We start from the raw sequence: 17,352 nt of genomic DNA, 5'->3' as shown, positions 1-17,352 counted from the left end.
CAACTGCCCATTAAACCTTATCGGATTAAAACATAAATGGTTGTGCTTACGTGTGGCATCGTATTATACAGTGCATCCGGAAAGTATTCACAGCGCTTTACTTTTTCCACATTTTGTTATGTTACAGCCGTGTTCCAAAATGGAATAAAGTCTTTGTTGTCCTCAAAATTCTACAGACAATACCCCATAATAATGTTTTTTTTTTGCTAATTTATTAAAAATAAAACACTAAAAAAAAAAAATCACTGATGCCCTTTAGCAGCATTTACAACCTCAAGTATTTTTGAATACGATGCCACAAGCGTGGCACACCTATCTTTGGGCAGTTTCGTCCATTCCTCATTGCTGCACCTCTCAAGCTCCATCAGGTTGGATGGGAAGCGTAGGTTTTCATCCTAAATGTCATTGCTGCGTTCATCTTTGCCTCTATCCTGACTAGTCTCCCAGTTCCTGCTGCTGAAAAGCATCTCCACAGCGTGATGCTGCCACCACAATGCTTCACTCTAAGAATGGCATTGGCCTGGTGATGAGCAGTGCCTGGTTTCCTTCAAACATGACACCTGAAATCCACGGTAAATAGTTTAATCTTTGTTTCGTCAGACCAGAAAATGTTGTTCCTCATCATCTTAAGAGTATTCCAGGTGCATTTTGGTAAGGTTTTGACTAAGAAATGGCTTCCATCTGGCCACAATGCTACACTATACAGGCCTGTTGGGTGGATTGCTGCAGAGACTGTTGTCCTTCTGGAATGTTCCCAGTCGGGTTGTTGGTCACCTCCCTGACTAGACTAAAATAATTTGGCAATGTACATGGACATCCTGCTTAAATCAACGCTTCCCATCCAAACCGATGGCGTTTGAGAGGTGCTTTAACGAGGAATGGGCGAAACTTCCTAAAGATAGGTGTGCCAAGCTTGTGGCATCATATTCAAAAAGACTTGAGGCTGTAATTTCTGCCAAAGCTACATCAACAAAGTATTGAGCAAAAGCTGCGAAATACATATGTACAGTCAATGTTTTCACATTGTAATGATGCGGTATTGTCTTTGGAATTTTGAGGTCAAAAAGTAATCAATTCAATTTTGAAATAAGGCTGTAACAACAAAATGTAGAAGGAGTGAAGCACTGTGAATACTTTCCGGAAGCACTGTATTGTGTTCCCTTTAATCCGTATAAAAAAATTTGCTATTAAAATCCTTGAACACTTACATTCACTTCTGGATTTTGTTCTGTTTTTTTACAAGCCCTGTAAAAATAACAAGGTTAAAGATAGACCAATCGTGAACATGCTGGCAAGAAAATTGACCATCTGGATTTTAGATACTTCTTGCTGGTTTTGATGAATGGGCTATTTCAGCAAGCAAGTGTGGGAAAACCATAACACTATTCAAACAAAACAACACAAAAAACAGATCCGTTTAATTTAGGAAGCAATAAAACCATTGCACTTTCAGAATACACACATTCTATTGATATATTATCAAGTTGACAAAAATGCAACCCTCAAGAATCAAATGTATCATATTTTTGTCAGGCATCCTCTCTGGCCTACTTATTTAAACAAAGCGTTTTGTTCCAGATGTTTGTAATTTTAAACATACAACAACAGATTGTATCTGTGGGCATAACACAGACTAGTCTTTTAATGTTATCCTAGTCTTTGTGCATGAAAGAAGATTCAAAAATAACTCCAGAACTCCGACATAGGAGTATTTTTAGTCCTAATCAAACCTCCAGCATGAATCCTTGGAAGGATTTTAAGCTGCCTGTGGAATAAAATGGCCCAGGCACAGTGGGTCTTAGCCTTATGCTAAGGATGGACTTTCTCACATCAGCCTTTATTTCAGTTTATAAAAAAACAAAGTAGGTGTACAAGTATACTCACTGTTAGGCGCTGGTTGTAGATCTGCAACCATGCTCTCAGATTCTATAATGGGTTGAGGGAAAAAGCAGCTTTCTTAGAGCATGTTTAAACACAAACACTGATGCACTGTAGTCTCCTACCTCTGTGTGCCCTGACATGTGTCTGAAAGCAGTTGTAGTACTTGTACTTCTTCCCACAGACTCCACATACATAGGAACCTACATGGGGGAAGAAGTTGAATCAGTTCATGATGTCACTGAAAATTAATTGAACCAAACTTATAGTCCATCAAAATTAAATGTAAAAAGACACATTAACATTGGAGAAGTGCAAGATCCGATATTTAAACCATTGGTCCAGGCCTCATGCTACTTTCGTATACAGTAGGTACAAAATAAAATATCAAATTGCAATACTGTACAAAACACTGAAAATAAATGCCAACAGCCATGCCACTTATGAGTTTGTTTCGCAGAGAGAACATGATAATAATGTGGTTTGATAACTGTTAAGTCCTATTTTGGTAGTGGATTTAATAAAAGCTGTTTGATTTAGCTTATATTAATCCCCCTTTCCCACCAATCTAAAGACGCAGAAATTAGGAAAGTTAATTTGTATTTCCAAACATATTTGTTTTACTTTTAATACTTTACCCACATCCTCCACTGCCAATTATTCAAATGAAGGATGTAATTATAAAAAGCATAATCATCAACCACGGTAAAACGGTCGGTATTAGTGCTTTAAAATTCAAATTATCGTAAAACGGTTATTGATAATTGCACTTTGATAAAAGTCACAGACGGCTGACACTGCTCATTTTTTGCGCTAGCACAGCTATGCTAACATAAATACAAGAGACATTAATGTCTTTTTCCTTCCATTAAGAAAGGACATGCCCCAATCTAAACTTGAGCAAACACATTACTGTATTAACAACTAAACTATTCAAAGGAGCACATTGATCCTACAGGATGTGCTCTCTTAGAAATATTGATTTATATCCAAAGGAATAATGACAATAGTCATAATTCTGAAATTGGAAGTAACAAATTAAAACAGTAGAAGATAAGCATGTTCAAACAATCAAATGAAAATAAAATGGCTTTTGGGTAACCACAATAAGTACAAGAAAGTTATGTGTGTCTATTTATTTTATTATTTATTTATTTTAAACTTAGGTAAACGATTTCAGTATGTGTACAAGTACTTTTTGAGCACATTTGACATATATATCATTATATTCATATCATTACATCCTCAATGCCGGAAACCCAACACCACTGACAGATTGCAGTCCCGCGGGCAACACGGCTACTTTAAATTTGTTAGTATGAGCGCGGAAAGATTAAAGCTGTTAAAGTTTGTGTGTATAGTACATATTTAACACACCTATGCACGAATCTGTGCTCTTCGTTGGAGGAGGTGTACCAAGGGCAAACATACCCTCCGACGGAGCTCTACGAGATCCGCCTCCGCTGGCTTTAGGGTCGCTCCCCCCGATGACGACGCAGATCTCTGCCGGGTTGAGAGCGTCTCCGATGCTGCCATTGCTCGTCTCCGCGGCCTCGGGCTCCTTCTTTATCGTGACCGGAGGCGAACTGGCGCCCTTGTTGTCTGTGGCAGTGGATGTCGAGGGTGTTCCGTTGCTCCCGTCACTCCCTTGCTCCTTACCGGGATTGGGTGCCTCTGGTGCACTCATGACTCCCGCCTCCTCTGACCCTGGACTCCTTGATGGGCGATGAGTAACAGACAAGCAGAAAAAGGATTTAATGTATAAATGTTGTTTTTGTTCAACTTTTTACCATAAGGTTGCACCACAAATAGTTTGTTTTACAAGTGCCAAAGTTTTTGCAACCTCTGCTGAAGGTAGGGATGCAACAATTATAAATTTTGACAGTGCCATTATAGTCTGAGTAGTAATAAACTAATAAATAATTAAATTTCACAAGAAAAAAATTATAAAACCTGTATAAAAACAGAGTTTTTGATAACAGAAATAACATATAATTCAAGTACAAAATGATAAATATAAACAAAAAGTATTATTGCTAGAAATACATTAAATAATAAAGGTATTATCAATATAAGACTAACATTAAATTTATTGATCACCCAGGGAAAAATTTTACTCAAGTAGGCAATGAACTCAAGTGTTACTGTCACGAACTGCCATCCATGCCTATACATCCATTTTAATAATATATTTTATGCTGTGTTATTGACTGAAATGCACACACTAATATCCCAAAGTAGTGTTATTCTCTAAGGGCCTGATGTTATGTTAGTCTTTTACACTTGCTATATTAACTTTCAATGCCTAAAGTTCATTCAACACGCAGAAAGAAGCATTTTCCAACTTAATGAAGCCCGAGACAGGAGTACCTTTTGCTGTTGGTTGACGCTGAACTGATTGGGTTTTAAAAAATTAACAAAAGACAAAATAACTTAAAATTACACTAACCAAATTAATAGAAGACAAAACAACTTGCAATTACAGAAACCAAACAAACAATATAAAAAAATACAAATTACACAAACCAAATTAACGAAAGAAAAAAAATTACAGTTACACAAACCAAAATAACAGATAAAACTTACAATTTCACAAACCACTTAGGGCTGCATGATTTTGAGGAAAAAAACCTAGTTGGCATTATAGTAGCAATTTTTATATTTTAGACATCCGTGCATAAAACTGAGAAAGTAACAAGTAAAGGAAGACATGTTACTTTTAGACTGTCAATCAACCTATTATTGTCTCAATGTGCTACACAAAACAATATGCAATAATTTACTTTTAAAAATATTTGGCTTTATGCAGACAGAACTACAGCTTTTATCTAGAGTATTAAACTGAAGAAATAACCATAAAAAACAATTGCTTATAATGTAATGTAATCATAATACATAATAATATTGCAAGTAACCATTTAAAAGGATACAAGCTTGGGGACGCCACCTCTTCTTCTGCTCTGCTTTACTGTGGTGTCCCCTAGGGATGTATTCTGGGCCCCATTCTGTTTGCTCTTTATCTCCTCCCTCTTGGAGAGATTTTTAAGAGGCATGGAGTGTTTTATCATTTTTATGCAGACGACTGCCAAATTCAAATGCCGATTTCGAAAGGCCACGGCCCCCTGACACCCCTTCTCAAAAATGTTTTAATAATGAATGAAGAAAAAACGGAAATTTTTGTTTTTGGTCTGGCCCTCATTGACTTGGGACAATTGCAAAATGATGTGTGTACCAAAGTCACCAGCCTTGGCGTCACTATAGACAGTGATTTTAAACTTCACAAACAAGTCAATGGCGTTTTAAAATCATGTTTTTATCATCTTCTTTTATCAAAAGTAAAACCGTTTTTACCTTTGAGCATTTTTGAACAAGTCATGCATGCTTTTATTTCAAGTCGCCTGGACTACTGTAATACACTTTATGCTGGCATTAGCACTGGCTCCCTATTCATTTTAGAATTTATTTTTTTTAAATTGCTGTTTAGTTTTAAAGCTTTGCATGGACTGGCACCTCATTATATCTCAGACCTCATCTGAATTTACACTCCTGCACCTCGTGGTGCCTAAGACAAAACTAAAAACCAGGGGAGTCAGGCTTTCTCTGTGGTCGGCCCTAAACTCTGGAACACTCTGCCACTCCATGTTTGAACTGCTCCCACAGTGGGGTGTTTTAAGTCCCCGCTTAAGACCCATTTTTATTCACTGGCTTTGAATACTACGTGAATTGTGTGGTCCTCTGTGTTTTTATATTTTTATTTCTATTTATTGTTTTAATTGGTTTTACTCTTTAAAATCGTTATCATATTTATTTTCGTATTGTTTTATATTTATTTATTTAGTTTGAATCTTGTTTTTAATATTTTTGTGCGGCACTTTGGAAACATTTTTGTTGTTTAAATGTGCCATAGAAATAAAGTGGATTGGATTATTTCTCATTACTGTATAATTATTTACCATTGAACTGGAAGATAAATAATTTTTATTCTAAATAAAAAAAACAAATTAAATGGAATAATTTATGTAAGCAAAGATGTAACTTAAATAAATATTTAACATCATAAATTGCATTTTTTCCCAGGCAGTAGGACTTTTTCTTTGTGTTTATTGCCATCACGTGATCACAGCATTCTCGCGCGTTTGTCCGTGTTGATGGGCTCATATTGCCCATTCGATCTGAAGCTAAATTATTACCAAAACGGGACATTTGGTTTTGTAATCCGATTTCTCTGCCCTAATTTGTGTTGCTTGACAGCACTTCTTACTCGCGAGTTGAGAGTTGGGAGGCTGTCTGTCCTTGCTTTTGTGTAAAGCTGGTGCCACGCTCTCTGCCCCCTCAGACAAAAATGTGAATGACTGAAAAGAGGGCTCACTGCATTCACTTAATTCTATTGTTAAATAAACGCGTTAAGGTGCTGAGAGCAGTGCAGAGTAAAATGTCCTTCTTTTTACCTGTTTATAGCAAAAGACGAACAAACCCGAGGCAGAAAAAAATCACTAAGCCTCTAGGGGTTGCACTAATTAAAGCCTCAAAGTCAATTAATTGTGCAGCCCTATACCAAATTAACAAAAGCCAAACCAATTAAAAATTTCACAAACCCAAATAACAAAATACAAAACAATTCACAATTTCTGAAAACACATTAAAGAAAGGCAAAACAACTTACAATTACAAAAAACGGAAAAGTTATGTCCCAAATCACGGATTGAAAGCTAATTCAATTAATAATTGTGTCCATGACTGCGGAGTCATTATTTTTTATTATTTAAACAAACAAACAAATGCAGACAAGATTCCAATGCCTGGTTTATGGTGTGAAAATAAGATGGATTGTAAAATTTAAAAGGGGGGGACGGGAATCTTTAGTAGCCATATTCAAACATGTTGACACAAAGTGCTCTCGTCATTATCTTTGTGTGTTTAAAACTAATATTTCCAAAAATTAACCTATTTGCTGGCAGAGTAACATGAGTTATATTAGTTGCAAATATAAACTGCCCACGTCAACTTACTTTTGGGGACATGCGACATCTAATCAAGGCAAAAGAATGCGCTACTTGGCTCCAACCAACCAAGTAGTCCACTGCTGATCCATCCATCCACCCATCTTCTACCGCTTGTTCTTTTTGTTGATTCAGTCCCAACTAATTTGCTCTATAAAGAAATACGCCATCACATCAGCTACAAAAAGCTGAGATACAACCATTAAGACCTCTATTAAAAAGGTACAACTCCTTGGGGCAGAATTTTTCTATGCAAAACAACACAAGCATCAGTTCAGAACATTCAGACTTTGGTCATATCCCTAGTAGAATGAGTCAGTCTACAAAAACACTGACAAAAATAGCAGATAGCCATAATGAAAAGGTTGACTTGACTTGTTCTTACAGGACCTTCTCAGGAAATTCTCAGAACGATCACAAATTTACATAGCTTGATACTTCAGCACACGACTATAAAAGGTACTGCAAGGAGAATGTGCTCAGAATGCAACCAAGCAAAACTGGGAGAAACCTGGATGACTGATAACATGGAAGGAGTGGAAAATTGGTCTTGTAATAATAGTACATAATTATGGGCCTTATTATTTTTTAGGAATATTAGGGGGTTTCTAAATACAATTTGGAATACAATTCAATCTGAATAAAGGGAAGATATTAGGACTAATATGAAAGAGTCACGCAAATACCTTAGACACTACTTTGAAGAGACAAGTTTGAACATGACTAACCAAATTAAGAGTTCAATTGCTTAAAATGTACCAAGGGATGGCCTTTGTGCGTCACTCAAAGGGATGTGATGATATGGAAATTGTATATCATACTTATTGTGACCAAAATTACCTTGGTTACCATTTCTATCACGGAATTGCTGAATGTACTAAAAAGAGTACTTATAAAGATATTGTTTTTCCAATAAATAAACACAAGATCATTTTCTTGGCAGAATAAACATTAAATACTGTTTGGGCATAATATTGTTCCCTCGGTGTTTAAATGTTTACGTTATTTAATTTAAATGTGTTTCTTGTTGCAAGTCCACTCGGGTTCACTTCCTGTTCACAGCTATCAATCTATCTCAGGAAGGGATGTAATGATAGAAACATGTTTTATGACGTTATCATTATTATCACAATATTGTTGTTTGTGCCCAAAAAGTACGTATACACATTGCATGAATTGATTTACGTGGACCCCGACTTAAACAAGTTGAAAAACTTATTCGGGTGATACCATTATTGGTCAATTGTACGGAATATGTACTGAACTGTGCAATCTACTAATAAAAGTTTCAATCAATCAATCTATCAAAGCAGAACACAAAAATAAAAGTGCAGTCAGTGGGTTCGATGTGCACGATTGAACAGTTTAGTTGCTCAGACAGCAATGTGTTTACACAAGTTTAGATCGGGGACGTTTGAAACGGGGAAAGACAGCTTGTTTTGAACTCAAATTAGCTTCTATAAAAGCTTGCAATTAACGCGCTGATAGCTAGCAATTAGCCGCATTAGCTCTAGCAGTTGTCGCGCTGCGTAATAGCTGGCTTGCTTCTCCAGGAAATGAACAGTGTCACCGGTAGGGTTGGGTATCGTTTGAATTCGAACGATTCCGATTCTTTGTTTCGATTCTGATTCCTAACGTTTCTCGATTCCGATTCTTTCTTTAAAAAATAAAAATAAAAATAAAAAAATTAATAAAAGAAAAGAAAAAGGCAGGGTCAAAAGAAACTCTTCCGTCTGTGGCACCGACATCTTCCCCATTGCCACTACGGTGAACGGAGTACGCTGAGCAAATCACGGATCCTGGCTAGCAGGTTGTAAACTGTCTATGAAAAAATACGCGGGATAATTTGTTAGCTGCCTCAACGTTGGCGCAAAACACATTTTTTATTGCATATATATTGTTTTACTTACCGGATTCGGACTGCAGTGCAGTCACCGGGGTGCCAGGCTGGGCGTCGGAGCCGGAGCCAGAGGAAGAGGCAGAGGAGGACAGTCGGCGCAGCGCGTCGAAGACGGGACACGCATTTATTTGTACTCCATGAACTCGGAGGTGCTTCATCATGTTCGACGTGCACCCTCCTAAACACGAAACAGTCCTGTCGCACGTGTTGCATTTGGCCGATATTTAATTTTTTTTGTAAAATAAAGCCACACTTTCGACAGCCGACGACCGCTATCCATGCTTGACTGACTCGCTCGGCTACATACATGGGCTCGGCTATGCTAACACTTCCGGCGGTGGGCGCTTCTTTGTTGGTGTTCAACGGCTTCATCCTCCGGGTCGGCGGACATTTTTTTTTTCCGGTCGGCGGACTGGATATCGAAATTAGGAATCGGAATTTAACATTTTGAACGATACCGGGAGAATCGGAAAGTTAGTACCAGTTCCAATCGATACTCGATACCCAACCCTAGTCACCAGTCTATGAGTTTTATTATGTTTGGTTATCAATTACAACTTTACGTTAATAATAATCTGATACAGTAATGCTGTTTGTCGTTTATTATTAATAGAGCTGATCGTTAGATTCTCAGTACTAACAGAGCAGAGCCTGTAGGTTCAATGTGCACAATTAAATAGCTTAGTAGTTCAGACAGAAATGTGTTGATATAAGTATGACGTTTGTAACGGGGAAAGATTTTGACATGTATTGTATTCATGTTAGCATTTAAAAAAGCTAGCGCTTAGCATGCTGGCTTGCTTCGCCATGAAATGAGCAATGTCACCAGTCTGTGAGATTGTCACAGAGAAGTTAATCATAATTTCGCAAGGATTTTAGATTGAAACGGTAAAACGGTTGGCGAGTTTTACCACTGTTTATCATTAATACCAGTAATGTTTACATCCTTACTCCATAGTGTGTTTGGACTTAGACAAACTCTAATGGTTTTGCCTTTTGTTTGGCTTTGTTTACTGTCACTGCAGGGAGGTACCATAGCAAAATGGACAAAGAAGTGTGATGATGACCATAGAATACAATGTGGCAATAGCCTAGCAATGAAAGCTATGCATTGTTACCATAGCTGCTCAGAACAATATAGCTCAGTCAACACTAACAAAGAACAAGAACAACAACCTGAGCCGTTCTAAAACCCCTTTTTAGGCAATTTGGCCAGCATATGCTCGTTTACATGCCGCTTTAAGAGAAAATGGAAACCATGACATTTAAATGTCAAATGGAGAATATACAACTTGAAATGCCAAATAGTTAAGGTTGAATGCGAAAGGGGGCTGGGAGAGATTCCTATTTAGGTAAATTTAACCATACCCACTGCAACATTTTAATTTCTAATCTCTTTTATTTTCTTTCGACTTCTGAATGCCAGATTGTGCAATCCTTTTTTTTTTTTTTCGGTTTCATCGCTGAGGTTTTCTTTCCATGACAATATGAGACAATTAAGAGTCTAAGAGTTACGTTGTCCCTCACACATAAAAGCAAGGCGTCGGTGTAAAAAAACTGAATTTGCATTGATAGATTACACAATAAAATATCTCCATCTGTGTTTTATTTTTTTTTTTACATATGTTGGCTGTAAAGAAATATGGAATACGGAAATATTAGATGTTTACTAGTATCAATTTCCCAAGACAGAAGGCAAAACATTATTTTGTATTTCATTTTATGCCTAGAGACTGAAACACACCTATTGATATTGCGCACCCATTGTTTAGAAGAGGAAAAACGCAGACTCAGCAGGATGTGTTTTAGCTGTATTTTTTGTGCCATTGGAAAAACCCTTTTATCACAGTGGTCACATGACTAGTGTCCAGCAGACAAACTATTTGCATCCCCGCTGACAACATCAGTACATAATATCAGCAACTGGCCCTTGAATCAACAAAACAAACCTATATTCCTACTTATCCAAATAATTTAATACCTTTGTGTCCTGTCGTTCTTTGACCATCTGTTATGTCTTTGAAAAAAAGCAAGATACAACAAAGGAGAATTGAAAAAAGGTACAACTCCAAGACATACAGAGGAAAGTGAAGGTAATGAGCCCACAAGAACACCAAATGGTTTGGAATTAAATGGGCATTGCATATCAAGGAGGCGAAAATAAGATAAGAGTGACAGTAATTGGCAAACACAGATGAATAACATTAGGATTTATGTCCAATTGTGAGACATTTTTAAAAATAATTTTACGCCAAGTATGTTAGGAAACCTCACTGCCTTCACAACAGTAAACAGTCGATACGCATAGAAAGTGAATGAAAGTGTAACCGTAAGTCACAGCTTCACAAAGCTTCAGTTTACATTATAGCTAGCTAAACACTCAGAATTCAGAAGAGTTTTTATTGCCATTGTTTGAGAACGGGTTCAGAAATTAGGAATTGTACTCGGTGCAACATAAAACACAAAAGTCAGGGCTGTACTGTACAGTATTTGTTGATAGAGTAGGCACAATGACAATATCCAAGGTACTTACAGTACACTTTCTATTCTTCATATAATACATCTATCCATCCATCCATTTTCCTACCGCTTGTCCCTTTCTGGGTCGTGGGGGCTGCTGGTGCCTATCTGTGCCTCTCAATTAAGAATACATTTTGCATCCCCCCGACCCCCACTCTACGCAGCGACCACGAATATCATCATTTGTCAAAGAAATTGTTATAAGCACACGCCTGCATAACATTGGACCCTTAACATTAAAGAAAAAAAGGACCGAAGAAATATAGATCACCGTACAGCAAATAACTTTAACATTTTGTCTGAAACAGAAAATATTTAAAATGCATCATTTTATCAAAAAATAAAAATAAGATGAAAAATCCCTATTGAAACATTTTTTGACTGACTTGACATGACTATAGTTTTGCGTTATCAAAATTAAAAGCATTAAGGAACAGGCCCAAAGTTTGATGATTTCCTTATTTTTGACAGGGGTTGTACAAACATGGCGGTGGTTGGACTTCTTAACTTATCGGAAAAATACTTCCCGCGTGCGAGTGCAATGCAAACCGGTAAAATTGCATTCACCTGTAACATCCTGGCAGAAGCACACAGTCAACGCTCTTTATTTAACTTTATTTGCAAATTCAACACTATTTGCGGCCCTCGTTACACGTTAGCACCACAGCGCTAGCCTAGCCAGTAGCCACAACAACGCATTACATCCACGAACAAGGTTGCATTCAGGCAAACCCAGAATTTTGAGCATCAAACATTAAAACTCAAGCAAGTCCTTTTTTGCGCGTTCTCTGTGTTCTGTATTGCTGCAATATTTTGTCGATTGTAGTTCTTATTTTTGAATGTTTTTTTACTTTGTCAACATTTATTTTATATCACTTAAGTATTTAAATTGCTCGTCTGTTCAACTTTAATGTAAACAACTCCCCAAAAAATGAAAGGCCCATGTTTTATTTATTTTTTATTATAAAACTGTACGTGACGTCAATTTATACATTACATATGTACCGTGAATTCCAGACGATAAGCCACTAATTTGTTTCTACAATTTGAACCCTACGGCTTATAAAATGGTGCAGGTAATTTATTGAATGTTCTTTGCTGAGGCCAAAATGTTTTTTTAAATCAGTAGTGACTTTCTAAATGCACTATTTGAATTGTACTTCATTTGTTTTGAGACATTGAACATTCTCTGTCAAGAGTCTGCCACTTGTTTTAGACTCCAGAAATAATTGCCCTGTATTAGATCACAATGCAGCTCCAGTACATGTACCCAAAAAAAAAGAGAGACATAATCGCTCTTCACGCTTAACAATTTTAATTCAGCACTAACAGAGGTTGAGGTTTTTACTTTGCCAAAAATGAGGGAAAGAAACCTCTGCTTTGCAATTCAAATACACTGGAAAAGAAAATCCAAATATAAAATCCAAATTTGCTTAAGGCTGTGGAAAATGTTTGCACTCCGGAGAGGACAGGGAGGGGGAGGGGAGTAAAAATAGGAGCCAGTTAAAAATGGAGGACGGACGGGTCACTTCAATCACTGCACTGGTTTGTATTATGCTGAGCCGAGACCGGAAAGTAATCTTTTCCTTAATCAAATGCACATTTTCCTGTCGTCTCGTAATAAACGTCTTCCAGTAAGGGGCTTGACCAATAATTTCAAAAAGTAATAACGCAAAGAAATACATAAATCTCCCCTCACCCCACCCACAGCGCCGCATCCCCACCCGAATATATACTGTGTACACATCAGAGACTCTGCTACAAACTGACGGTCTAGTAAAATTCCAGCAGTATACTGTATACTCCACAATCCCCCCATAAAAACATTTTCCATCTATATGTTAATGCTGTGAATTAAATTTTAATAACAGCAGATTTGAATCATGCGGAAATAAATCCAGAAAGATCAGGGCCCTAAAATTAGAAATTCAAGACGGCATACGAGCTGCGGCTAAAACCCTCGTAGACTGGAAGATTAAATTTTTGATGGAAATCAAAATTACACTGCAAACACACACGGGTGCGGCAAACCATGCACTATTGTGATTTATGGATTCATTAAACCCCCGCGGGTTTCAGGACTTCCCCCCACCAAACCCTTTTTTTTCCACTCACGGAAATTAGATTTGCTTTGCAGAATTTTTCACCCCCCAAGAAAAGCTACACAGGCTCTACCTGCACAAAATGGACACAAAAAAAGACCATTTTGTATACATAACCACTGCATGTAAACAGGCCTAATTTTCACTACTGCAGCAAATGAATGTCCCTATGCATTATTCATCAAACCAATAAGGTTCAGTTTTACAAGGGAAGGGAGAGGAAGAAATAGGAGCAAAATCACACGATTTTATGCGGCGGCTCTAACCCCTGAAAAGCAATTTTCCTGGGACAAATATAAATTAAGCAATTTTCGGACATTTTCAGCACAGCCAGTAAAAAAAAAAAAAAAAAAAAAGAGTAGAACCGTGGATGCCTGCTACGCCCAAAATGGATTCTAAAAGCTGCATTTTGACCCCACACAACTCACCAAGAAGAATGGTGCACAATAAATGGCAAAAAAATCCAAAAAGCAAATCGCTTTATTTTACAAAATAGAAAGAAAAGCAAGAATACTAAGATGATAACAGCTAAAAATATTCAGCACTATGTCTGGCACCAGTGACGTGTTTTTCTAAATAAAATATGGCAGCACAACCTTTGAAGTCTAATGTCCTCAAGATTGTATATATCGGAAGTCAACCAGTTGTTTCACGTTTTTGTTTACTTCATTGTGCTATTTCAGGTTTCTCCTAAATGTAAAGGATCATGGCGCAACGCCAAGGCAAGATTACTATCGCCACGCCTTAAAAATAAAATGCTTTTCTTTTTTTCCCCCCATTAAAACATTTTTTTTAACATGAAAACATATTTAAGTGATGCATTGTAGGACTGAATACACCGTATATCAGGGGTGTAACGGTACATGTATTTGTATTGAACCGTTTCGGTACGGGGGTTTTGGTTCGGTGCGGAGGTGTACCGAACGAGTTTCCACACGGACATATTAAAGGGGAACATTATCACCAGACCTATGTAAGCGTCAATATATACCTTGATGTTGCAGAAAAAAGACCATATATTTTTTTAACCAATTTCCGAACTCTAAATGGGTGAATTTTGGCGAATTAAACGCCTTTCTGTTTAGCCCTCTTGAAGCGATGACGTCAGTACGTAACGTTGCCTTGGTAATCAAGCCGCCATATTCATTTTCTCAACCACATTACAAACACCGGGTCTCAGCTCTGTTAGTTTCCGTTTTTGACTATTTTTTGGAACCTTGGAGACATCATACCTCGTCGGTGTGTTGTCGGAGGGTGTAACAACACTATCAGGGAGGGATTCAAGTTGCACCACTGGCCCGAAGATGCGAAAGTGGCAAGAAATCTGCCGCCAGACCCCATCGAATGTGCCGGAGTGTCTGCATATTTTATAGGCGATGCTAAGGCAGACATGGCACAGAGATGTATGGATAACCTGCAGATACATTTGCAACGATGAAGGAGAAAGGTGAGTTTTGTTGATGTTGTTGACTTATGTGCTAATCAGACATATTTGGTCGTGGCGTGACAGCCGGCTAATCGATGCTAACATGCTATTTAGGCTTTAGCTGCATGTACATTTGAAACTATATTACGTTTCCTTCCACCCACATTTAATGCGAAAAAAACACTTACCAATCAAGTTACAAGTTTACAAGTTTATTCACAATACCATATAACATTTACAATAGTGGTGAATATCATCATTTAAAAATGTCGGTACGTGAAAGGGTCCCCCAAATAAGCTAGAAGAAGCTTTTGACAGGGAGTCCAAAGGACAATATATACATGGAAAGATCAAATATGGTAGCTCGACGGATTTAACTTGCTCCAGTGTCACAAGATGCTAAAGTCCTGATCGTTTGGTCCGCACATTTTACCGGCGATGCTAACGCAACTATTCAGCCATGCTATGGCTATGAATAGCGTCAATAGCTATTCGCTCAATAGCTTCAGTTTTTTCTTCAAAGCTTTCATACTCCAACCACCCGTTTCAATACATGCGTAATCTGTTGAATCACTTGAGTCTGAATCCGAGCTAATGTCGCTATATCTTGCTGTGCTATTCGCCATTGTTTGTTTACATTGGCAGCACTGGATGACGTCACAGGAAAATGAACAGTGGCTTCGAGAGAACGAAAATAAGGCACTTTAAAGCTTTTATGGGGGATATTCCGGGACAGGTAAAATTCCGAAAAATAATTTAAAAAATGCAACAAGCCACTGAGAACTGATTTTTATTGTTTTTAACCCTTTTGAAATTGTGATAATGTTCCCCTTTAAAGGCCTACTGAAATGAGATTTTCTTATTTAAACGGGGATAGTGGGTCCATTCTACGTATCATACTTGATCATTTTGCGATATTGCCATATTTTTGTTGAAAGGATTTAGTAGAGAACATCCACGATAACGTTCGCAACTGGAGAAAAGCCCTGCCTCTACCGGAAGTCGCAGACGATGACGTCACACGTGTGGGGGCTCCTCACATATTCACATTGTTTTTAATGGGAGCCTCCAACAAAAAGTGCTATTCGGACCGAGAAAACGACAATTTCCCAATTAATTTGAGCGAGGATGAAAGATTCGTGTTTGAGGATATTGATAGCGACGGACTAAAAAATAATAAATATAAAAAAATTAAGTGATTTCAATTGCGTTGGATTGAGACGGATTCATATGTTTTTAGAGATTTACTAGGATAATTCTGAGAAATCCCTTATCTTTCTATTGTGTTGCTTGTGTTCTAGTGAGTTTAACGGTACCTGATAGTCGGAAGTGTCTCGGGGAAGTCGACGGCAGCTGTTCAGGAGGTGCAAGCTCAGCTGATATCAGGTAAGTGCCGACTTTTTAACCACAATTTTCTCACCGAAACCTGCTGGTTGACAAGTGGTTGGGATCCATGTCCGCTGTGATCCATAGGAAAGTTTCAACTCCGTGAATTTTACACAAGGAATCACCGAGTGTTTGTGTGGCTAAAGGCTAAAGTTTCCCAGTTTAATCTTGCTACTTTGACTTCTTCAATATTATTGAACAAATCGCAAAAGATTTAGCAACACAGATTTCCAAAATTCTGTGTAATTACGCCGTTAAAGGAGACGACATTTAGCTGTGTGTGTGCGTAGCGCTCATACTTCCTAAAAACCCGTGAAGTCTTGCGTACACGTCATCATTACGCGACGTTTTCAAGACGAAACTCCCGGGAAATTTAAAATTGCAATTTAGTAAACTAAAAAGGCCGTATTGGCATGTGTTGCAATGTTAATATTTCATCATTGATATATAAACTACCAGACTGCGTGGTGGGTAGTAGTGGGTTTCAGTAGGCCTTTAAGTAGCGTAAACAATACTCAAAATGCCGGACCTTTGAGGCATTTAAGAAACTCTGCCCTGACATGCTGCTAGCACCGGACATGTCCTCTTTTGCTCGCATGCTAGCAGCGACCGGGCTAGGATAGACTGACCATATGTCCTCTTTTCTCCGGACATGTCCTCTTTTGCGGGGCTGTCAGGGCAGGGTTTCTTAAATGCCTCAAATGTCCGGCATTTTGAGTTATGGTTGCGCGTATTAACAATGTACCTTCAGGGTTAAGAGGAGGTTAAAAACAAAACAAATTATGCGCGTAGCAGCAGCATTCGAGGGAGGGGTAGAGAGCGAGAGAATTATGATAAACGTGCATGCGTCTCCAGGCTCTGCTTTTTATCCATTGATTTATCAGATTTAATTTTTTATTATCTCTGGAAGGGGTGTCAAAAGTGTGCCCCGCAGGCCCTTTGCGGCCCACAGCTAATATTTTAAAGGCCCACAGCACATTATAAAAACACTATTAAAATAAAAAACAAAACATTGTAGCTGAGATAGGCGCCAGCGCCCCCCGCAACCCCAAAAAGGAATAAGCGGTAAAAAATGGATGGATGGATAACAAAAGTGAAATAAAAAATCTTGAAGGTTAAATGTAAATTAGAAAAAGTTGC

The 17,352-nt window shown here is 37.9% G+C and overlaps 1 protein-coding gene across 5 annotated transcripts in view; it reads right to left on the bottom strand.

Moving 5' to 3' along the window:
- The window catches only part of znf618 (zinc finger protein 618), a 75,291-nt gene that overhangs the window by 35,176 nt on the left and 22,763 nt on the right, over positions 1–17,352 (bottom strand). For 4 of the 5 annotated variants that reach the window (XM_061876402.1, XM_061876400.1, XM_061876404.1 and 1 more), the window contains 3 exons: positions 3,256–3,593; positions 2,004–2,081; positions 1,885–1,926 (listed from right to left, as the gene is read on the bottom strand). In XM_061876402.1, the coding sequence (XP_061732386.1) occupies positions 1,885–1,926; positions 2,004–2,081; positions 3,256–3,565 (430 nt within the window). In that variant the 5' untranslated portion in view covers positions 3,566–3,593. The remainder of the gene's footprint in view (positions 1–1,884; positions 1,927–2,003; positions 2,082–3,255; positions 3,594–17,352) is intronic. The other variant, XM_061876403.1, reaches the window with a different exon arrangement.

This window comes from Nerophis ophidion, linkage group LG17 (genome assembly GCF_033978795.1).
Source record: "Nerophis ophidion isolate RoL-2023_Sa linkage group LG17, RoL_Noph_v1.0, whole genome shotgun sequence".
NCBI lineage: Eukaryota > Metazoa > Chordata > Actinopteri > Syngnathiformes > Syngnathidae > Nerophis > Nerophis ophidion.
Note: the sequence above shows the minus strand (reverse complement) of the source record. Positions and strands in the feature narration are given on the sequence as shown.